Source organism: Amphiura filiformis, chromosome 12 (genome assembly GCF_039555335.1).
Source record: "Amphiura filiformis chromosome 12, Afil_fr2py, whole genome shotgun sequence".
Lineage (NCBI taxonomy): Eukaryota > Metazoa > Echinodermata > Ophiuroidea > Amphilepidida > Amphiuridae > Amphiura > Amphiura filiformis.
Window position 1 is genome coordinate 13,053,686 of NC_092639.1, and position 24,077 is coordinate 13,077,762.

At 40.6% G+C, this 24,077-nt stretch overlaps 1 protein-coding gene across 1 annotated transcript in view; it reads right to left on the reverse strand.

The window, feature by feature from the left end:
• Positions 1 to 2,673: 2,673 nt before the first annotated feature.
• The window catches only part of LOC140166635 (ATP-binding cassette sub-family C member 5-like), a 61,862-nt gene continuing 40,458 nt past the window's right edge, over positions 2,674 to 24,077 (reverse strand). Inside the window, 4 exon segments of the mRNA XM_072190135.1 lie at positions 2,674 to 3,827; positions 4,980 to 5,144; positions 21,980 to 22,093; positions 23,899 to 23,977. Coding sequence (XP_072046236.1) covers positions 3,696 to 3,827; positions 4,980 to 5,144; positions 21,980 to 22,093; positions 23,899 to 23,977 — 490 coding nt within the window. The 3' untranslated portion in view covers positions 2,674 to 3,695.

The window sequence follows — 24,077 nt, forward strand, 5'->3', positions numbered from 1 at the left end:
ATTATGTCAAACACCCTAAAATATGGGGAAATCTTATCACAAAACTGCTTACTTAATAAGATTATACTCTTATTTAAAATAGATGACTATATTTACACACACTTAGAATTCTGAAAGACAGTTACGCCGCCAAACTAGTGGAAAATCTGCTTTCTTAACAATACATGGTTATTAAATAAGATCATTATACTCTTATTTCTAAAAATAGATTATACTTTACACACACTGAAATCTTTTAAAATTGACTGCTCAGTGCCAGAAGTGGGTAACTGTAGTAGCTGCCCTGTAAACATTTGACATGGCAGCTACACATGGCAGCTATTGCACTTGCCCACTTCTGGCACTGAGCACGCAAAATCTACTGTATGAATGATAAATCCCTGCATTAGACTCACGCATATACATTTGTACAATCAAAATGTAAATAAACGCATCCCAAAAAGAAAGTATCCAGTTTGATTTTGGTCCATAAGTCAAAGATGGGGTCTTAAATCAAGACCTACCAAAAGTATGTTACCGATAAATTTATTCCGCACATTTTGATACCTCATTTGTCTAAATCGATGCAGAATTGATAACACAATGATCTTTTGAATGCAATCGCCTCAATTTTAAAAGTTGCAGTAAATTTCTATTGATTTGGTCCTGCTACTCAACATGCTCAATATGAGCAGCGATAGATCAAGGCCAGGGCGCATCAGACGTCTCGCTAAAAGCATGCGCTGTAGATGTCTGGCTAGCAGTCATTGATGCAGCAGGAGGACATACCAGATATCGACTGTGAAGAGTGAATGGTAAAACATTGAAGGAGTAAAAGAGCACATGAAGCAGTCTTATACCCCGGTGTCGTCACTCAACATTGACTATGTGTACGCATGATCGTTCCCAATTTCGCGAAAAAAGGGGTTATTTTTAAACTATGTTCGCGAACATTTTATGTTCGCGATGTTTAAAAAATAGGGCTGTTTTTGACGACGGTGTACTCGAAATTAAAAAATAGGGTACGGTATATTTTTGTGGATCATGATAATGTTGAAATCCCAAGAAATCTTACCATTTCTCGCTCAATTTACTCCCGGATTTCACAGTGGTGAAACTTTTTTGCCTTCCTAATATCCCGGCCTAAATATTCAGCAACACGCTCGACTCGGTTTTATTTGTTTCATGGTTTGTTTACACCACCTACGTCACTGGGGACTTACCTAGTTTGGCCGCTGATTCCATGGGACTTTTTTCATCGGCTTTATTAATGACGTGCCCGGCCTCCGGAGCCTTGACAAACTGGGTACCCACAAACCGGGCCACAAACTTTTCGAAATGGCACCTGATCATAAAGGAATCGTTCCTTCTGAACCTTCTGAAGTTGTAGTCAGCAGGGCGAAAACCGCAAATCGCTAACTATTTGGTGACCGGTAAGCTGGAGGTTTTTCTTGAAAATATCTAAAGATGGGGCTGATAGTGGTTTGAGTGAGGGAATTCGTGGCAATTGCCAGAGTTCGTAATTTTTGTCAGTGCAGTTTATGTATTGGTCACATTCAAGCTTTATTTTGCAAAAAAAAAAATCGAGAGGAAAGATTACATTGTTGATAACTGATCATAAAAAACACATGATGCATCCTATTGCATGTATTTGTATATATTTTTCTGTTATTTTCCTCATTTATATATTAAAAGGACAACAGAGTTCTCCTCAGAAAAGACAATGAATCAGAACAAGTGTTTTTGTGTGTGTTCTTGAAATGTTAAAAAAGGGGTACTTTTGTAAAAGTGTACTTGAAATGCAAAAAATAGGGTATTTTGTAAGGCTAATTTGTACCCGTTTTGTGTAAAATAGGGGTAAAAATTACGAAAATGTTCTTGAAACCGCGCAAAATAGGGGGGTATTTTTGACTTAGGGAACGATCATGCGTTACGCCTTTGAATGTTAAGTGACGACACCGGGTCTTATACCGTCTGTTATTGTATACCTTTATGAAGAATCTTGAGAAGCAGAAAAACCACATCAATAGGGATTACTGCAACTTTTAAAATTGAGGTGATTGCATTTAAAAGGTCACTGTGTCATCAATTCTGCATCGATTTGGACAAATGAGGTATCAAACTGTGCGGAATAAATTCATATGTACCATGCTTTTTGTAGGTCTTGATCTAAGACCCCATCTTTGATTTATGGTCCAAAATCAAACTGGATACTTTCTTTTTGGGATGCATTTATAATGTTTACATCAGAGTGGCAACTTTTCTGCTTTTTAAATGTAAAATGCTGTGTTTTTTTCCGTTGCTAGGGAAATCTGACCATTCAATTTATGTTCTGGAAACACCAAACCCAGGCACCCAACAACCAATATGGTGTCTTTTGTTACTATTGAGATTGTAATAGGAAATAAAAATGACAAAATTATGACCACTAATACTTGAAGTGTTTTATGTAAATTTTGATAATTTGTTATAAAAGATATTAGAAAATGTGTTTTCCAAATATCAGAATGCATAACCTTAATACAAGTCTTTGTACTTGTTTGATTGTCACAGTATATGAAAAATGCCCTAAAAATGTATGATTTTTGGTCCTTATTTCCAAAAATTGATCATATATCAAAATTTGACTAATATTGCCAGTTAGAACTAACAGGATTTAGTTGCGTTTCATTTCGCAAAACAGGATATTTTTTAATCCCAAAAAATAAGTGCTGTATTTTTCTAGAATAAGGAGTAATAAATGCAACCATATGATGTGCAAAGATCTAGATGATTTCTTGACACTCTGCACCATAATCTAGTAACCTACAACACTACAGTGCATGAGGTCCGGGAAGAGAGCATGGCCTAATAGTTAGTGCATGAGGTCTCAGGCTCAATTCCCGGTGGTGCAGATTTGCTGGGATATTGACTTGAGGAAAAAATGTTTGAAATAAATTGGCAACCTCTGTAGATTAAATTCGGACTTTCTCCATGGTTCATTTAGAATTGGGTTAAAAAATCATGAAAACACATGGGAACCAATGGAGAACAGTGCCAGTGCATTGATTGGTCACCCCAGGTTAAATAATAAATAAATAAATAAATAAAGTACCCCGTCTTTCCGAGGGGATATTAAGCCGTTGGTCCTGTGTACAGAGAGCCATACCTGTACATGTACATGTATCTTGCAGCAAGTTTAGAAAAGAGTAGGGTGTTTACCCTTAACTGTTCCCAACCAGTACCAGTGTTCAAATGGACCCCAATGGAAATAAGCTTTCTTGGGTTATCCAGAGAATAAATAAAAATAAAATAACCAAAAAATCATAGCGACATGCCTGCTTGGAATACATGTACACTGCAACACATGGTACGTATCTCTTGCACCATCACAGGATATGACTTGCTTGAGCTGTTATTGGGTTATTCCAGTTGAAATGCACACTCCCCCTGTGGAAGATTTTGAAAATATCTTCCACAGAGGGAGTATGTATTTCAAATGTAATTGGTCAAAGTCAATCATTTTGAAACCCATACTCCCCCTGTATTTTGGCTTTACAAATATCTTCCACAACTGGAGTGAGTATTTCATATGCAAGCTACCCAACTGTCTATTCTATTCAAAATTGATACTCCCTCTGTGGCAGACTTCAATATAAATCTTCCACAGGGTTAGTGTGGGTTTTAAACGGAACAGCCCGTTGGCCATTCCTTGAAACGAAAACAGGTGTCTGTTGTCAATTCCCTTCCTGTGATGCTGTGTCACCTGTGTCTTTTGGCTCCTTGTTCCTCGTCATGTTAGCTACCATGATGCTAAAAAGTGAATTAGAATCGGCAAGAAGATTGGATGGGGTGTCAAATTCTGCAATCTGTGGAAAGATGATAAGAACAAAAAAGAAAGTTAATACAAATTGTAACAGTAAGCCTGCCGCGGATGTGTTACATTGCATCACCAAAGTTGTGACTAAACATTTTTTTTCAGCTGGGTGGTTCAATTTCCTGCGGTGCCACATATGAGTTTGGTTGCCGATCCATGCTTGTCCTTGCAGGTTTTTCTCCGGGTGCTCCGGTTTTCCTCCTGCATCTAAAAATGGACCTCTTCCCATATCCCTGTCCCATCATATCCGGATGGCATCCCTTGAATTTAGTTGCCTCTGAGCACTATTGGGCTTAGCCTGGCTTCGGCCGAATGTTATAAATAAATAAAAAGATATCGTATGCGTTAAATTGCATTATGGAATTAGCCCAGAACAGAAATCTGTTACTGAAGGATTATACAGCTTTATTCCATAAGCTGCTTTTAATGGAGTCCCTCACACTATCTAACTCATGAATATCTTACACAAAGGAAACACCTGTGGTTGACCTACGGTAAAGTTTGTAGCAAAGTTATTGGCTTGCTTTGGTTTGCTTAGAAAGCCATGGATCTCCCCGTCAGTCCGAAACACCGTCAGTCCGAACCGGCGAACCGCTGCTAGTCCACATTTTTAGGGTTAGGGTAAGGGTTAGGTTTAGGGTTAGGGTTAGGTTAAGAATTGGGTTTAGGGTTAGCGTTAGGTAAGCTTAAAATTCAGACTAGCAGTGGTTCGGACTGATGGGGTTTCATACTGACGGGGTGTACCCATGGCTTCCAAGAATGCCAAGATGTCATATCATAGGCGTGCAAATTAAAGTTGTGCTGTAACATTTCCATAAAAAATAAGATTTTTATTTCTTTTCCACAAAATGTTAGTTTTTACTATAGCCAATATGTCCCCTTTTAATTTTAAGCCGAACAACTGAGGTAAAGCAAAGAAAATCGAAATGTAATTCCAACGCATATGTCGCCAATGTGTGTCACTCCTCGATCATGACTGAAAGTTTTGACAAAACTTTATTCAAATCAGCACATTATACATACATACATACACATCCCCACCCGCCTACATATACAGACTGACTGTAAAGTCTCTTTCTAAATAAAGTTCAGGCCAGACAAAAAAGGATGTTTTTGAAGTAGAATAATTTAGCTACCAACAAACCTTTCCATCATCGATGACCATAATTTTGTCTGAATCTAGTACTGTCTGCAGCCTGTGTGCTATAGTCAGCAGTGTACAGTCACTGAAAGCCTCTCGTATTGTTGATTGCACTAAACTGTCAGTCTCTGTGTCTATTGCAGCTGTGGCCTCATCTAACATTAAAATCTGTGAATAAGATCAGCATAAAGATACAAAAATAAGCATGTGGGCCATTCCCATACAACTTGGAACATGTGGGTCATTCCCCACAAACTTGGAACATGTGGGCCAATCCCAAACAATTTGGAACATGTGGGCTTCTTCTTCTTAGCGTGTCCAAGCGCAGGGTCATATGCACCCGAGCCAATAGTTGACGCAGTTACAAGCAGAATCGTTGAATTCAGCTACAATGCTGGCCATAAGTGTTGGGACGGTTTGATAGGGTAATGTAAATAAGCCCCCCACTCCCCCGATCAATGTTGAATTCGACTTTTTTGGTCACACGCGCCTAGTGGCACCCAACATTGATTGGTGGGGAAGGGGGAGGGTTGGGGTGTTAGGAAAGTGTTTAGGCTTGACACCAAAGAAACCTCCACTTTATCACGTTAATAATAACGGAAATAAGGTCATACTATAGTGTACGTTTTCCATAAGTGTCCCAACACATTTTGGCCATGGTTGTATTTGAAAAGTTGAAAAAAAATAGTCCCAAACAAAAATGTTTGGTAGACTCATAACCGGTGCGATCTTACCTTTCCGATGTTGATTAAGATACTTCTTGCATCGATCCCGAGATGCGGAAAAAACCAATAGTCATTTTGTCCCACATAAATGAATAAATAACAAAAAACCCCCGATCCCCCGAGTGGACTCACCCATCCGGTGACGTCACACACGATAATCATCCCTTATCCGACTTGGGCAGCCCCTACTCGCCAAACTTGTAGGGGCGGCGGGGTCGGATAATCAATATCGAAAGGTAAGATCGCACGGTTATGAGTCTACCAAACATTTTTGTTTGGGACTAGACTCAGTACACCGGTCGATCTTACCGCTTCGATGTTGATTAAGATACTTCTTGCATCAACATCTGAAAGATCGATCTAGCAAGTAACCGACGGATGGAGGTACAAGATTGGCCAGCATCTGATAAGGATCGGGAGTGGGTAGCATGGTAATCGCGAGGTCAAACTATTTCCCCCCCCTCACGGCCGGAAACAGAAAGACTACGTGAACAGACAAAAACCCTGAACTGAAAGTGCAGTGGTTAAGAATAGAAACACTGGTTCTTACCATGTTGGAATTCTGATTGTCCATAAAACACCTGATACCCAACCACCATGTTATCTCCCAAGAACAGCCCTGGTGAACTTATCGCCTGGTCGTTGGTTTACGTTTTTGTAGTAAACCGTGGAAAAGGACGACGGGTTCTTCCAGGACACAGCCTGACAAATCTCTTCAATGGGGACCCCCCTATGGTAGGCCCACGATGATGAGATAGATCTGGTTGAGTGGGCCTTGGGGCGAAGCGCTCTTTGTCGCCCGAGTCCACCAACACCTGGACCAGCCACCGTGCCAGAGTCTGCTTAGCGGCTGGACCGTGCGGTTCTGCGTGGGTGATAAATAAGCGGTCATGAGCCCCTCTTAAGGTTTGTGTTCGCCAAGGTAGTGCTGTAGCGCCTCACCGGGCACCACAACCTGTCTTCGGCTATTGACTAACCCTGCCCAATACTGGGTAGGAAGAGGGCGAGTGTCGGAATGTACTTGCCGCTCATTTTTTGCAAGGAAATCCGGGCGAAGAAACAGCGTCGCTCCGTTGTTAGTAAATACGGAGGCTGACTTCGAGACTGCGTGCAACTCCGAGCAGCGCCGTCCCGAAGCCAACGCCAGAAGAAAGGCCGCCTTAAGAGTGGCGTATTTAAGGGTCGCTTTTGACAGGGGCTCAAAGGGGACCCTTAATATACTCCAAGACTGTGTTGAGGTCCCATGGAGGACCACCTTCCTTTCGGCGGCGCTCGTTGAACATACCGTCGAGAAGAAGACTTAGGGACCCATCTGAATTGATAGTCGACCCGTCTTCAAATCCCGATGAATCGAGAGAATGGCTGACTTGTAGTTGGCTATCGTTGCCTGCTGAAGTCCTGACCTGAACTTTTCTGTCAGAAAATCTGCCACTAGAGGCACAGGGGCTCTAGTGGGAGATGTATTTCTCTCATCGCACCATGCGTAGTAGGGAGCCAAGCGCTGACTATCGTCACGGAGGGTAGACTCGCGTCTACCCCCGGCGATGAGAGAAGCAGCGTCTGATGAAAAGCCTCCCTCCGCCGCACATTCCCTGATAAGGGCCATGCAGCTAACTGCAGGTGCTCTAGTGGTAGACTTGGTACCTCTCCTCCGGGCATCCGGAGTAGATTTGGTAACTCGGGGAGTACTCGCGGCTGTGCCGCTAGTAGATCCACCATCGGTCGAAACCACAGGTGTTTCGGCCAGAACGGTGCTATCAGAATGACGTTGCAATCCTCCCTCCCGATCTTGGTCACCACCCTTGCAAGCAGTGAGATCGGGGGGAAAGCGTAAGCAGTCATTCCTCCCCAGTCTACGGACAGAGCGTCCACGGCGAATGCCTGTGGGTCTGCGACCCTCGAGCAGTACACCGGCAGCTGATGATTTCGATGAGATGCGAACAAATCTATCGAGGGTGGTACATCACCTCGAAGATCGTCTGGGCGACCTGCGGAGCAAGGGACCATTCTGTAGGTCCCGACACCTTTCCTCGTGACAGATCGTCCGCGAGGATGTTGGTGACTCCCGCTATGTGCATCGCTCTCAACGTAATCTGCCTGGCCTTGCACCACCCTATCAGGCGTAGTGCGTGCAGGCACAACCGTGGTGACCTGGTGCCCCCTTGTCTGTTGAGGTAGGCCACCACGGTTGTGTTGTCTGTTTGGACAACGATATGAGATCCACGATCACCTTCTCGAAATGCTGGAGAGTTCTCTCCACTGCCCAAAGTTCGAGAAGGTTGATATGGAACTCCGTCTCCGTGGCCGACCATAGGGCCGAGACTGAGTCCCGTGGCTGTGGCCCCCCAGCCCAGCTTTGTGGCGTCGGTCGTCACTACGTGGCGCACCGCTGGTGCAGGAAACCTGACACCTTGAGTCAAATTGGGCTGATGGGTCCACCACCAGAGTTCCTCTCGCGCGATCTCCGACATCGAACCGCGAGGGATATTGGGTGACGACTGGGCCTGTAAAAGGCTAGAAGGTGTAGTTGTATAGGCCTCATGTGAAAGCGGCAGTGCGGCACGAGGTCTACCATACTGGCCATAAGGCCCAAAACCTTCATCCATGCCACAGCGGGTGCCCCTCTGACTCGGCCAAGAGTCGGGCACACCTCGCCATGTTCGTCACCCTCTCGGGTGAGGGCGCCGCGATCCCTCCTTGAGGTTGATCTGGGCCCCTAAGAATAGTGGTGTCTCATGTCGGGACCAAATTGGATTTCTTGGCGTTGATCAGAAATCCCAGGTCCCGCACCGTCACGGACTACTAACTCCACGAGACACTGTGTCTCCAGCGGGTGCGTCCGTAAATGAACCAATCGCCCAGGTAGCAACACATGTTGACTCCCCTGCGCTTCAGGTACGCTGCCACCGCCCTGACCAGGAGTGTAAACACTCTGGGGGCGGTGGCAGGCATCGAAACTGGTAAGTTTGACCCTGTACCTTGAAGCGTAGAAACCTCTGATCTTGAGGTGCGATCGGAACATGCAGATATGCGTCCGAGAGATCTAGCGATGCCGCCCACATACCCTTGATGGGGCAGGCTAGCACCGAAGCGAGAGTCTCCATTCTGAACCTCTTGGGCCTGATGAACTCGTTCAACGGCTTGAGGTTCAGAATGGGCCTCAATCGCCGGTCTTCTTTGGAGCCAGAAAAAAAGTGCTCCAAAACCCCTTGGTGAAAGGGGGGTAGACCGGGACAATCGCTTGCTTCGTGAGAAGCTGAGTGACCTCCGACAGTAGTGCCCGACGCTGGGGGCCGTCTGGCGGCACTACGTCGTGGACCTCTGAATCGTGCAGGCGCACGAGGGTGGCTGGTAAATTCCAGCCTGTAACCCCACTGACCACTGACAATACCCAGGCGCCCGGTGAGATGGCATGCCATCTCTGGGCGTAATGCACAGCGGCCGCCCACAGGGGAATCCCCTGTGGAAGTCAAACCTGCCGGCATGGACTGTCGACCGCCGTGCCCTCAGGACCGATCTGGTTTGCCACCCTTAGAAGAACGGCTCTTCTTAGGGGGCTTGCCATCCGGTCCAGCACTACTCTTGCGCTTCCCAGTTTTTTTGGGAGGTGCTGGAGTAGCCTCGGGCTCGGGTGTAGTCTGTGGTGCGCGTCCTGCTGAAGCCGGAGCTGGCGCTGAAGAACGCTTAGAAGACTTCTTCTTCTTGTGCTTCTTCTTCGCCTTACTGCCCTTCCCTTGGTCAGGGCAGCCTCTGACTTCTTCAGAGTGCTCTCATTGGTGGCCTTCTTTGCCCGGTCCTCTACCGTAGCTAAAAGGCCTGTCCAAAGAGTAGCCCCTGTCCCACCGAGTCTGACTTCTTCATTGCTTCAGCAAAGTCGGAGCCATAAGTTGACTGGAGGGACAGACAGGCATTCTCCGGCGGCGAGATGACATCCTATGGGCTAGGCCCATAGAACTCTCGTTGAGGTTAGCTGTTAGCACCGCTAACAGATTAACCTCATGGAAGAAAGTTCGGCGTTGCCCGTGGTCGTTCGCTACCTTCCTACCGAGGTGCTCGGCAAGCGTGGTAGCGACGCTAGAGACTCTGATAACCGAGCGTGCTCGCTTATCGATGAGCTTTAGCTCCTCCTCCCACTGGGGGGAGAACGACCCGTGCGCCTTGGCCGCAAGCGGCAGGCGCTTGGCAACGTCTGGATCCATGTCAGGGACCCTGAGGTAGGTTTCGTAGTCCTCCTGCGAAACACGCAGTGGAAGCGTGCAAGCACGCGGCGTCGAAGCTCCAGCGAGCCTGACAGCCCACTGAAACCTACCCTTGAGGTCCGCCGGGAATGCAAGTGCGAGGCGACCCTTGTGTGGACGCGCTAGCTGGGCATCCTACTGAAAAGATGCCCTGGTCCTCCTGAACGGACTCCTCCTGAGAGAAAGCCAGGCCCAAACCTTGGGCCACACGGCTCATCACCTCAGCGGTGTCCGCAGGCAGACCATTGCTAGTGAGTTCCTCACGGGGCAGCGGGGGAAGCATACCTGCCAACATTGAAAACCTAGAAAACAGAGTACATGATAACGTGAGGGGCTAAGGCGGCGCAGTAGTATCGCCTCTGACAGCGGGGGGTCCAGGGGCCCGCCTAAGGGCCCCTGGTGGGGTCCAGGGGCAAAGCCCCGGTGGGGGTTGAGGGGGCGAAGCCCCCCAAAGCTAGAGGGCTTCTACACTGTAAAAACCCTTATAACCCCCTTCACAGAAGACACATTTTATAGAAAACAACAATAAAGAACACAGTGAAAATGAAGCCCTAGGCTTTATACACTTTGAGGAGGGATTTATACTCCATATCTAGCAACAATTTCAACACATATTTGATGACTACAACCTTTGAAAAAAATGTGAACAAACATTCTAGGACCTGTTTTTATGAGTTTGAAAAATATGCTTCCTTCACACAGAAAATGTGCTTTTAAAAATGCAGTTTCCTATACTTTTGTACATAACGATCATTCGTTGAAGCAATTTTTTGGCTGTACAACAAGGCCTATGTGACTGATAGGACATTGATATGATGCACAATACAAAGGTGAAAATTTAAAAAAAATCATTTTTTCTTAATTTTTTCAAAGTTTTTGGCAACTTGAGACCCTCTAGACCTATTCTGAAGGTTTGCATTTGAGGAGGGATTTATACTCCATATCTGGCAACAATTTCAACACATATTTGATGACTGCAACCTTTGAAAAAATGTGAAGACATTCTAGGACCTGTTTTTACAAGTTTGAAAAATATGCTTCCTTCACATAGAAAATGTGCTTTTAAAAATGCAGTTTCCTATACTTTTGTACATAATGATCATTCATTGAAGCGATTTTTTGGCTTTATAACAAGGGCTACTTGACTGATAGGACACTGATATGATGCACAATACAAAGTTAGAAATTCAGAAAAAAAAACATTTAAAAAAACATGTCAAATTTTTTGTTGACTTTGGAGAACCACTAGACGTATTCTGAAGTGCTAGGATCATTCACAGTTAATTTGAAAAAATTGGAAAAAAATTACAAATAAATTACAGTTTGTTATCTTTAATATGAAACCACTAACTAATGTCAGCATTTACCTCTTCATCTATCACATTATTATACATGCATTGGTTTTCCATGCATTTATAATATGTGCTAGATGAAGAGGTAAACATTAGTTAGTGGTTTGCATATTAAGGATAACAAACTGTAATTTTGTTGTAATTTTTTTCCAATTGTTTTCAAATTAACTGTGAATGATCCTAGCACTTCAGAATAGGTCCAGTGGTTCTCTAAAGTCACCGAAAACTTTGGAAAAGAAATAAAATAAAAATTATTAAAAAAAAAAAAAAATTTTTTATTTTTTTTTAAATTTTTCCAGAAAATCAGAGTACTCCGATTTTCGGGGTTTAAAACTCGGGAAATCGGAGTGACTCCGCGAAAATCGGAGTAGTTGGCAGGTATGGGGAAGGATACCTGAAGCTACCTGCACAGCCTCATCAGACTGTGAGTCGCTACTGGTTTCATCTTCCGACTCCTTTCCCTCGCCTTCAGACTCTGACTCACTCTCTGATGAGGAAGAGATCTGACGACGGGCATCTGAAGGTGGACAGGGAGGTGTCGCCACCGTGTGGCTAGCCAACTGAACACCAGCAGAAGAGGGAGTACTCCGCCAGACCCGAGATGCTAGCCATAGCACCCCGGGATCCATGACGCTCTCGCTGCTGTCGCCTAGCCATAGCAGCGCGCGGCCTACCCTGAGCTGTATCAGGGTTAGCCACTCGCCGCCCAGCCTGGGTAACAGCTGGTGGTACTGCTTGCCCATCGCTAGGCGGCACTTGCCACGGTGCTAGACCGTGGAAGAAACCACCCTGAGGCGGATACCACTGGGTATACCCTGTCGGTAGCTGACCCTGAAAGGATCCGCCACCAGGGAAACCCCATGGAACGGCAGTACCAGTACCGCCTCCCCCCCCCTGTTGCCACAGAGACTGTGGTAACCAGGACGCAGTACTGCGGTACCTGCGTGGTTGTAGCGTAGGTGCCCGGTAGGCCTCCCGGCTGCGTACCACCGTACCCATGCCTCACCGCGTTCCCCGCTAGAGGATCAAGCCGTGTGTATGGGTACCCCGCTATACTGGCTGTCCCTTAGCTAAAAGGAGCTTGCCTAGTATCACGGGTAGCTGAGCGTGTATACCCCCGATCAGTCACCTCGCTACCTGAATAGGTAGTATCAATCAATGGAGCCATGCTCCGCTGAATAGATAGTGATCGATCATAAGAGGGTAATCGACCCATTGACTGTAATGGATCACCCACGCTCTGCTGGCTCTCGAGGACATAAGTGGGTTGTTGATCAGCCAGGCTGTTCAAACTACCTACCCTAACCTCTTGAGCCTCGCCCAAGGTCGCTGTGTGTGGCGGACCCCTCGCGGCAGCTATGGGCGCGTGCATAGTGGCTACCACTGAAGTCGAGCCGTAGCTCGTCTCGGTAGCTGCCACCGTTTGCACCTTGGGTCGCTGTCCCGTGAGAGACTGCGAGCCCATCCCCGGTATAGCCGCTAGCCAGTCCCGGAGGACAGCCGGCAGCCATTCAAGGCCCAGGGCATCACTCGGCGGTCCCGCCATGGAACGCTGCCGTGTGACAACCCCAGTTGGTTCTGCTAAGACTACACCCGGCGTTAGCCCGGTATCGTCTCTGCTAAACCCATGCGCGTTTTCATTCGACCCTTGCGGGGAACGAAAGGCGTGCTGCGTGCCGTGGATCAACCCAGGCAAGCCCGGGGTTCCACTGGCACGCTGCGTGCTACAGACCGGCCGAGGCAAGCCCGGAGGTCCGTTCGCACGCTGTATGCTAGGATTCAACCCAGGCAAGCCGGGTACCCTTGGCATACTGTCCGTCGCCGGCTACTTCGCTGGTGCTAGACCCCGATTCGTTTCGCCAGCAATAGGCGGGTGTCCACCTGCGAGAAACTTCGCTAGAGATCTCACTGGTAGACTGGTACTCGCCTGTTAGGGCAAGTACCGCCCTGCTGCCTGCTACTAGCTTAGGCGTTATGTCAGTGCTTTCGCTGGCTGCTAGGCCTTCGGGCTCGCTAGCAGTCCCGGAGGGTCCGCCTGCTTGCCGGGACCGGAGCCCCAGAGGTTACCTTAGCGTGGCCCTTGCCGCCGGCGCTAGTACCTACCATATCAATCTTACCTGTAGGCTTCTGTTTCTTGGTCTTCGTTTTCTGTCTGTGTCGAAGACCCAAACGAGCGCTACTTTCTAAATCCTCGAAGTGGATGTCCGATAAGCCTATGCAAAAAGAAGCACACTTATTCGATTTAGAGCAATCCCTGTGGGTGTAGCAGAGTGGATGCGGGTCCCACTCTGCCACAAGGGAAGGGCATGATTGACAAGGCCTGGACATTGTAGTAATCGGGAGCGTATAGCACTACCCCGAACACAAGCTCAAGCCCAATAAACAGACCCACACGCACAGTGGCTGTCGCTGATGTAGTGGTATGATATAAAAATATATGCACAAAGGGATGAAAAAACTGAAAACCTTTTGCTATAGATTTGTCAGGCTGGTCCCTTCGGAAACCCACCGAACTCTTAGCAGTAACTCGTCATCAGACGCGTACTGAAAGATATAACGATAGAGCACACCATAAACATAGCGATAATCACTCACCATACATGTATACACAGTACTGTACAAACATCTATTGTAACTTACTAGTCTGCTATAGTTGTTTTACGTGAGAACAAAAATAAAATGGCGTCCCCTAGCAGAAATTCTATACAGCAAGAAGTGTATCAAAAGTGTATCAAAGTGTATTAAAACTGTATCAAACAGCAATTTAATACAGTTTTGATATACAAAGGGTGTATTGAAAATGTATCAACTGAAAATATAAGGTATCAAAACTGTATCAAATACCACCTAACTGTATCAAAAATGTATCAAAAGTGTATCAAATTTGAACTTAGTTAATTTTGGCCATGCTTGTGGTGTATCAAAAGTGTATCAAATTGAACTTTGCAGTTTTTTAGTGTATGTAAAGTGTATCAAAGTGAACTTTTTGGTGCTAGATGTATATCAAAAGTGTATCAAATTGGACTTAGTCGAATTCTGGCTGCATACAGTGTATCAAAAGTGTATTAAATTGGACTTTGCCTGTTTTTTAGTGTATGTAAAGTGTATCAAATTGAACTTAGTTAATTTTTGGTGTCTAGAGGTATATCAAAAGTGTATCAAATTGGACTTAGTCAAATTCTGGCTGCATACAGTGTATCAAAAGTGTATTAAATTGGACTTTGCCTGTTTTTAGTGTATCAAAAGCGTATTAAATTGGACTTAGTTTATTTTGGGTGGCTAGAGGTATATCAAAAGTGTATCAAATTGGGCTTTCATAAACTGACCTTTTGTAGTGTATCAAAACTGTATCAATAACTGATCACATGTCTAGATAATGACTCATCATTTTCAAATTTGCCCATGTGGCATGTATGCAGTTAACACCAGGATTTGCATTTGGAAATGTACTGTATTTTAGAGCAAATTATGGTGTTTTATTTATCATGATGAAGATACAAACATGCTTGTAGACTGCACATTAGGTTACAATGTAGTTGTAATCAGGGACTGTGATTAAAGAGGAAATATCTGACTTTGTTCTGATAAGGTAAGCTTACTATATAGTATATATAGGGCCTCAATGTATATGTATTAAGCATGAATATAGCACATGCCTGTATAGTAGATGTTATTGGTAGCCTTTTTGTCTCTTTATTGAGGGTAACAACTTCAGTGACAAGCACTGCATTCCAAGCAGGCCCTCTGATATATGTATGTTCCATTTTGGTTGGGTTTTGCTTCTTTTTTGCAAGACTTTCTCACACGTTTATCCTATTGCATTGTAATTTTGAACGTTGATAGGGGAAAGTGCATTGAGCTGCTCCGTGATGGGGGAAAGTGCTAGAGGTCAGCATTAGCAGTAGAGGGCAGTGTTGAATTTGAGCTTGATTAGACTAATTTCAAAATTTGACCTTTGACCCCTTCACTTTGGGGTCATTAATGTTTGCAAATATGTTTAGATCATGTAAGGATAATTCTTCTTGAATTTGAGCTTGATTGGACCAATTTTGAAATTTGAAAAACTATCAAAAGTGTATAAAAAACTGTATCAAAAGTGTATCAAAACTGTATCAAAAGTGTATAAAAAACTGTATCAAAAGTGTATCAAAAAACTATCAAAAGTGTATAAAAACTGTATCAAAAGTGTATCAAAAACAATATCAAAAGTGTATCAAATGGCATGTATCAAAAATAGGGAGGTCCGGTCCCGCTGGCCAGCATTAGAATTGGATACGCTGATTTGATACAGTGACATATTTGATACAATTTTGATATAATGATATGATATAATTAAATGTGTATAAAATGAAAGGATAAGAATTCCAATGCTAATTTGATACAGTTTAAATGGGAACGCTGATTTCATACAGTGACATATTTGATACACTTTTGATATAATTATGTATGAAATGTGTATGAAATGAAAGGATAAAAATTTGAGCGCTAATTTGATACAGTTTAAATTGGAACGCTGATTTGATACAGTAACATATTCGATACACTTCTGATATAAATTATGTATGAAATGTGTATGAAATGAAAGGATAAAAATTTGAACGCTAATTTGATACAGTTTAAATTGGAACGCTGATTTGATACAGTAACATATTCTATACACTTTTGATATAAATTATGTATGAAATGTGTATGAAATGAAAGGATAAAAATTTCAACGCTAATTTGATACAGTTTAAATTGGAACCCTGATTTGATACAGTTACATATTTCATACACTTTTGATATAATTATGTATGAAATGTGTATGAAATGAAAGGATAAAATTTGAGCGCTAATTTGATACAGTTTAAATTGGGCAGCTGATTTGATATAGTTACATATTTCATACACTTTTGATATAATTATGTATGAAATGTGTATGAAATGAAAGGATAAAAATTTCAACGCTAATTTGATACAGTTTAAATTGGAACCCTCACTTGATACAGTAACATATTCGATACACTTTTGATATAAATTATGTATGAAATGTGCATGAAATGAAAGGATAAAAATTTGAACGCTAATTTGATACAGTTTAAATTGGAACCCTGATTTGATACAGTAACATATTCGATACACTTTTGATATAAATTATGTATAAAAATTTCAACGCTAATTTGATACAGTTTAAATTGGAACCCTGATTTGATACAGTGACATATTTCATACACTTTTGATATAATTATATTTCATACTTTTGATATAATATGTATGAAATGTGTATGAAATGAAAGGATAAAAAAATTTGATACAGTTTAAATTGGAACCCTCACGCAGTAATTTGATACAGTTTGAAAATTGGATAAAAATTTGAGCGCTGATTTGATACAGTTTAAATTGGAGATTTTACATATTTCGATACACTTTTGATATAATTATGTATGAAATAATTTGTATTAAATGAAAGGATAAAAATTTCATACACTTTTGATAAATTTGATACAGTTTGAAATTGGAACCCTCATTTGATACAGTAACATATTCAGATACACTTTTGATATAAATTATGTATGAAATGTGTATGAAATGAAAGGATAAAAATTGAGCATAAATTTGATACAGTTTAAATTGGAACCCTCATTTGATACAGTAACATATTCGATACACTTTTGATATAAATGATGTATGAAATGTGTATAAAATGAAAATATAAAAATTTGAACGCAAATTTAATAGTTTAAATTGGAACCCTCATTTGATACAGTAACATATTGATACACTTTTGATATAAATTATGTATGAAATGTGTATGAAATGAAAGGATAAAAATTTGAATGTTAATTTGATAGTTTAAATTGGAACACTGATTTGATACAGTTAATACACTTTGGATATAATTATGTATGAAATATGTATGAAATGAAAGGATAAAAATTTGAGCATAAATTTGATACAGTTTAAATTGGAACCCTCATTTGATACAGTAACATATTCGATACACTTTTGATATAAATTATGTATGAAATGTGTATGAAATGAAAGGATAAAAATTTGAGCATAAATTTGATACAGTTTAAATTGGAACCCTCATTTGATACAGTAACATATTCGATACACTTTTGATATAAATGATGTATGAAATGTGTATGAAATGAAAGGATAAAAATTTGAGCATAAATTTGATACAGTTTAAATTGGAACCCTCATTTGATACAGTAACATATTCGATACACTTTTGATATAAATTATGTATGAAATGTGTATGAAATGAAAGGATAAAAATTTGAATGTTAATTTGATAGTTTAAATTGGAGCGCTGATTTGATACAGTTACATATTTCATACACTTTTGATATAATTATGTATGAAATATGTATGAAATGAAAGGATAAAAATTTGAGCATAAATTTGATACAGTTTAAATTGGAACCCTCATTTGATACAGTAACATATTCGATACACTTTTGATATAAATTATGTATGAAATGTGTATGAAATGAAAGGATAAAAATTTGAACATAAATTTGATACAGTTTAAATTGGAACCCTCATTTGATACAGTAACATATTCGATACACTTTTGATATAAATTATGTATGAAATGTGTATGAAATGAAAGGATAAAAATTTGAGCATAAATTTGATGCAGTTTAAATTGGAACCCTCATTTGATACAGTAACATATTCAATACACTTTTGATATAAATGATGTATGAAATGTGTATGAAATGAAAAGATAAAAATTTCAACGAAAATTTGATACAGTTTAAATTGGAACCCTCATTTGATACAGTAACATATTCGATACACTTTTGATATAAATTATGTATGAAATGTGTATGAAATGAAAGGATAAAAATTTCAATGCCAATTTGATACAGTTTAAATTGGAACCCTCATTTGATACAGTAACATATTCGATACACTTTTGATATAAATGATGTATGAAATGTGTATGAAATGAAAGGATAAAAATTTGAGCGCTAATTTGATACAGTTTAAATTGGAACCCTCATTTGATACAGTAACATATTCAATACAAGTTTGATATAAATTATGAATGAAATGTGTATGAAATGAAAGGATAAAAACTTCAATGCTAATTTGATACAGTTTAAATTGGAACCCTCATTTGATACAGTAACATATTTAATAAAATTTTGATATAAATTATGTATGAAATGTGTATGAAATGAAAGGATAAAAATTTGACGCTAATTTGATACAGTTTAAATTGGAACCCTGATTTGATACAGTTACTTATTTGATACACTTTTGATATAATTATGTATCAAATATGTATGAAATGAAAGGATACATTTCATTTGATACTTTTTTTATACATTATCTTGGCATTTGATACACTTTTGATATGTATAAAATGTGTATGCAATGTTAATTTGATACAGTTTTGATACATAAAAGTGTATGAAATGAGGGTTCAATTCAAAGCCTTTTATTTCATACATTTTTCATACGTATCAAAAGTGGTGTATCAAAAGTGTATCAAATTTCAGCCAGGGTCCTAAGGGCGGCCATTTTGAAAACGTGTGTCCCGTATACGAACGGAAACACTCATACAAGCTAAGTTTTTGGATCGTTTTTGTCACTTTTCTAGCCGAAAAATGTCGACAAAACTATCTCCCTAGCGTACTATACTGGTTGGTTTTTACCTCAGGTGTAACAAACAAACTGTATATCCCGTCCTCTGGTTCGTAATGATACTCAGTGTTCGTAAAGAAAAAATCCACACGTCTATCTCATCTAGAAACCGAGGAGGATAAGGATGATTATCGTGTGTGACGTCACCGGATGGGTGAGTCCACTCGGGGATCGGGGTTTTTGTTATTTATTCATTTATGTGGGACAAAATGACTATTGGTTTTTTCCGCATCTCGGGATCGATGCAAGAAGTATCTTAATCAACATCGGAAACGGTAAGATCGACCGGTGTACTGAGTCTCATCTAATTTCAGTTTTTTGCTTATAACTCAAACAGTAAATATGATATTGACACCAAATTTGGAGCAGTTAGAGATCTTATCATGTGGCTTTACCAAAAATTTTTGGATGGCTACATTTGAAATTTAGGGACTGGTCACTTAAAATGTCTTAAAACGATATTTTGGCCCTGTCTAAGTTCACTATTCGTCACTTTAACTGTCAAAAACTTGGGTTTTAAAATGGAAAATTATTGTTTCCACCAATTAAAATGTTACATTACAGCTATAGAAGAAAATAAAAGTTATCACAACATCTCGTGATCAAAAAACAAATAAAGGAATCGAACCCATGCACACTTGTTTTCCCAATTTACGCAGTCTACCACAAATGAAGCAACAAAATACAGAAAAAAGAAGGGCGGACATTGGCAAAATTAATAGAGCACGAATATGATATGATGAAGGATATTGTAAAATAATAACAAAAAAGAAAAGAAAAAGATATATAAATAAATTCAGGGGCTCGAACCCGTGTCCACTGTGCCTGTGGCAGATGCCGTATCCATTGCACCACAGAGCTGTATTACTTTAACAGGCTTAAACTGTAATATAATGCTATTCAAGATGCATGTATATAAATATACGCTCTACTGACGATAAACACTCAAACAAATCACACTTTTACGGCATTTGTTTCATTAACTGAATATTTATCATATAGCAGGTGTTGGCTGACATTTGTGCTCCACATATATTTCAGTTTTGGGCGGGGTAAAATGATTTTGGGACAAAAAGCGAGCGATATACGTTTGTAAAAAGAAAAAGAAAGTAATATTATATTAAAATTCTTTACTCTTTAAAGGCGTGTATACCGTCGATTTTGTCCCGTAGTCATTTATCCCGGACAAAAACTGAACTAAATGTGGAGCACAATGTCAGCCAACACCTGCTATATGATAAATATTCAGTTAATGAAACAAATGCCGTAAAAGTGTATTTTTTGGACTGTATATCGTGTGTAGAGCGTATATTTATATACATGCATGTTGAATAGCATTATATTATAGTTTAAGCCTGTTGAAGTTACACAGCTCTGTGGCGCAATGGATACTGCATCTGCCACAGGCGAGTGGACACGGGTTCGAGCCCCTGAATTTATTTACATTTCTTTTTCTTTTCTTTTTGTTATTATTTTACAATATCCTTCATCATATTATATTCGTCGTTCTATTAATTTTTGCCAATGTCCATTCTTCTTTTTTTTCTGTATGTCTACCTATATTTTACTTTCTATACTTACTATAAGTTTCTTTGAAAGCGCTTTAATAAATTTCAGTCATAAAATGTAATTTAAGCCTACTCCTGCCGACTATGATTATATTTACGCGATCTACTCGTTGCAAATACCACATACGTTTTTGATGCAAACGATGAAAATGATTAAAGTTTTGTTTTTTTCTTCTAAAAATTAGCTTTTTTTTTAATTTTAAGTATTTTTTTCCCAAAATCACTCTTTTAAAAGACTTCAATCAATTCCTGTCAACAAATATCATGTATTTCTGGTGATTAAATCACTACTCTTTCAAAATAAAAGCGTCATTTTACGCAAAATAACGTAGTTGGCATAGGCTAATAATGTTCAGAACGCACTGTAAAATACATGATATTGCGTATAAAACGTGACCGTATCCCTAAATCACATGAGGAAAATGCAATAATTTTTATATAAGTGAAAAGATAAATAGTTTCTCCGTTTTCATGTAAAATTTGATGAAAATCCAAGCTATGGTTGAGGAGATATGGGCCAAAACACACATTTTAAAATTAGATTTTTGTACCTTAGAGACAATGCTGGCCATAAGTGTTGGGACGGTTTGATAGGGTAATGTAAATAAGCCCCCACTCCCCGATCAATGTTGAATTCGACTTTTTTTTTTTGGTCACACGCGCCTAGTGGCACCCAACATTGATTGGTGGGGAGGGGGGTGGGGTTGGGTGTTAGGAAAGTGTTTAGGCTTGACACCAAAGAAACCTCCACTTTATCACGTTAATAATAACGGAAATAAGGTCATACTATAGTGTACGTTTTCCATAAGTGTCCCAACACATTTTGGCCATGGTTGTAGGTCCTCATGTGTGCAGTGTTACCCCGGGCCATCTGTGGACAGACCAACAGGTGTTCCAGTCTGTGGAATCCCAAACATCTTGGAACATGTGAGCTATTCTCAACAACTTGGAACAACATGTGGGTCATTCCCAAACAACTTGCAAAATGTGGGCCAATCCCACAAAACTTGGAACATGTGGGCCATTCCCAAACAATGTGGGCCATCCCACAAAACTTGGAACAAAAAATAGCATGTCTTAAAGCTGCTACACATGTCTGTTTTGCGGTGCACATTTTGTCTTGAAGATTTTTCCAAGTCCTTTCGCTAGGGGGGGGGGGGGTAAGAATTCTGTAAAAAATTAGTTAAAATATCCATCCAAGTTGATCTTTTCAGGTTGGAATTTTCAATAATTCACACTAATGTTATAGGGAGGGCGGGAGGGACGGTCAGACAGGTCAGCCACCTAATGAAAGCACTTTCCTTTATGGGACATCATCAAACTTTTGGGTTGTTCCTTAAGTTGCCATGGCTCTCTTGCCAATAATGGTCAAATTAAAGCACCAGAAACCACACAAAACAAAAAAATTCACCCTAAATCTTTTGACACCTATAATTTCAAATGTTATTAATTATAGTCAGGCTCAGTAAAACATACCTTGCTTTTACGTAGCACTGCTCTAGCCATACAGAGTAACTGTCTCTCTCCGACTGAGAAATTGTCACCATTCTCTACCACAGGTGCTTCTAGCTGGTTATCTAACTTGCTTACCTTAAAACAACAAATGGTATAAAGATAAAGATTTTGACATCACCATCAATATCTTGTTTTTCCACCACAAGCAGCATACCACTTTAATGGCATGTTGTCTTGGTCCCAGCCGGTTTGTGTTCCTCCGTCACTAAACAAACCGTCAGGTGACAATCAGTGAAATGACGATCGCTGATTGGTTTATGAATTTCTAAATAAAACTGTTTTCAATTGGCTTTAGGACGTGACTTGTGTAAGTGACACTAAACATCATAGGCCCTCCGCTATTTGTAGATACCGCAAACGCAAAATATACGCTAGCTTAGCAGCCACTGAGGCACCAACCGTCTGATATCGCCTTTCATGTCAGCGACTCGCAGCGCATAATCACCTACATCGTGTGGATTTATGTAACCGCATCCATCAACCGCTGCATGCACCAAAGTCCAGTGCTGACTGACAGCAAATTTTTATCTTAACATCTTATGATGATGATGATTGGCCAATCAGAAAAGACATTTGTTGCCAGACGGTTTGTTCAGTGACGAAGTAGCACAAATCGGCTGGGACCGAAACTAAGTGGCATGACTCTGAAAACCAGTGTTGTCGCTTTTGTTCATTGCTCAAAAATTGAACCCTGTTGACTTGCAGTTAACTCCCAGCGATTTGCCGCATTGTGCAAAGCAGTGCATGATGTGATCAATGTATTGGCAAAATGCTGCTGGTCAACGCTGGTGTTGCTTGCCAGACAGCATAGTGATGTAAAATTATCATCAGAGCCGCAAATGACATGATACTCCAAAACCAGCAGTTTTTGTTAAAATTAAGAGTAAAAACAGGTCACTAAGGTGATGGTGCCTCCACCTTTAAGGTGGTACCACCACACCCCTTGATAAATTTGCGACTATTTTTGCATTTTTCTCAAAAACTAATAAAACACTGGTAACAAAAGTTATGTATATTATAGGGGCAAGGAATCCAGTTACTACAATGGAATTTCAGTGACTCAAGACAAGTAGTTATCGATTTATTTATCAAATATTAGTTTTCACTCATTTTTTACTGTAACTCCACAACTGTTGCCTGTGCTGAAATAAAATTTTCAGTGCAGTAGTTGTAGTCCTTGCTCCTATAATATACATATGTGAGCCGTCACATCAAAACATACCTCTTCGGGGCTTTTATAGTTTCAAGATATGAAGTAAAATGTCTTTGAAATTATAAAGGAAATAAAAGAAAATTTGAACCTTGTCTTTTATCACATCCTGTGATGTGTAAGGCAAACATTCAGTAATGAGGTATCATTTTAAAGCTTAATTTTAACACTTTCTGATAAAGTTGAAATCTCACTTTTGAAAAAAAGCCTCCAAGAGGTATGTTTTGATGTGGCGGCTCACATATCTTACTTGTCACCAATGCACTATAATTTTACCACCTTAAGGTTATTAATTATTTTAAACTGTTGTGATTTGGTAGTTCGCAGCATTTTACGAATGGTAGTGAGCTTTGGCAAAAACGGCATTGCTCAATTCATAGCGAGCGTGTAGAAGAATTAAAATATCACAGATATACTTTTATAGGTGCTGCGGTTCTTGAGTTAAGTTGTGAAGAGGGCTGAAACAACAACACTTTTGTAAAACATACATAACTCATTAACAACAATAAATTAAGCAAGTTTGCAGAGTATACGATTTGTAGAATGAACTTTTGCAAAACATCAAGATATTAATTTTCAATAATATATTGATCTAGATAATGAAAATCGATTTTAAAGTTGCTTCGACCAACAATACCTCGTCTACCCTTAAATAACTTAATAATCTTACCATATCTTTCATATATGTTTTCTCTAAGGCACTCCATATTTCTTCATCACTATACTGCATAAATGGGTCCAAGTTGTACCTGCATTATGTTAAAATAACAATTAAAAAATTAAAATAAATGTAGATATTTATATAGCGCTTTATGCCGTAAACAGCCTAAAAGTGCTTTACATTTATTC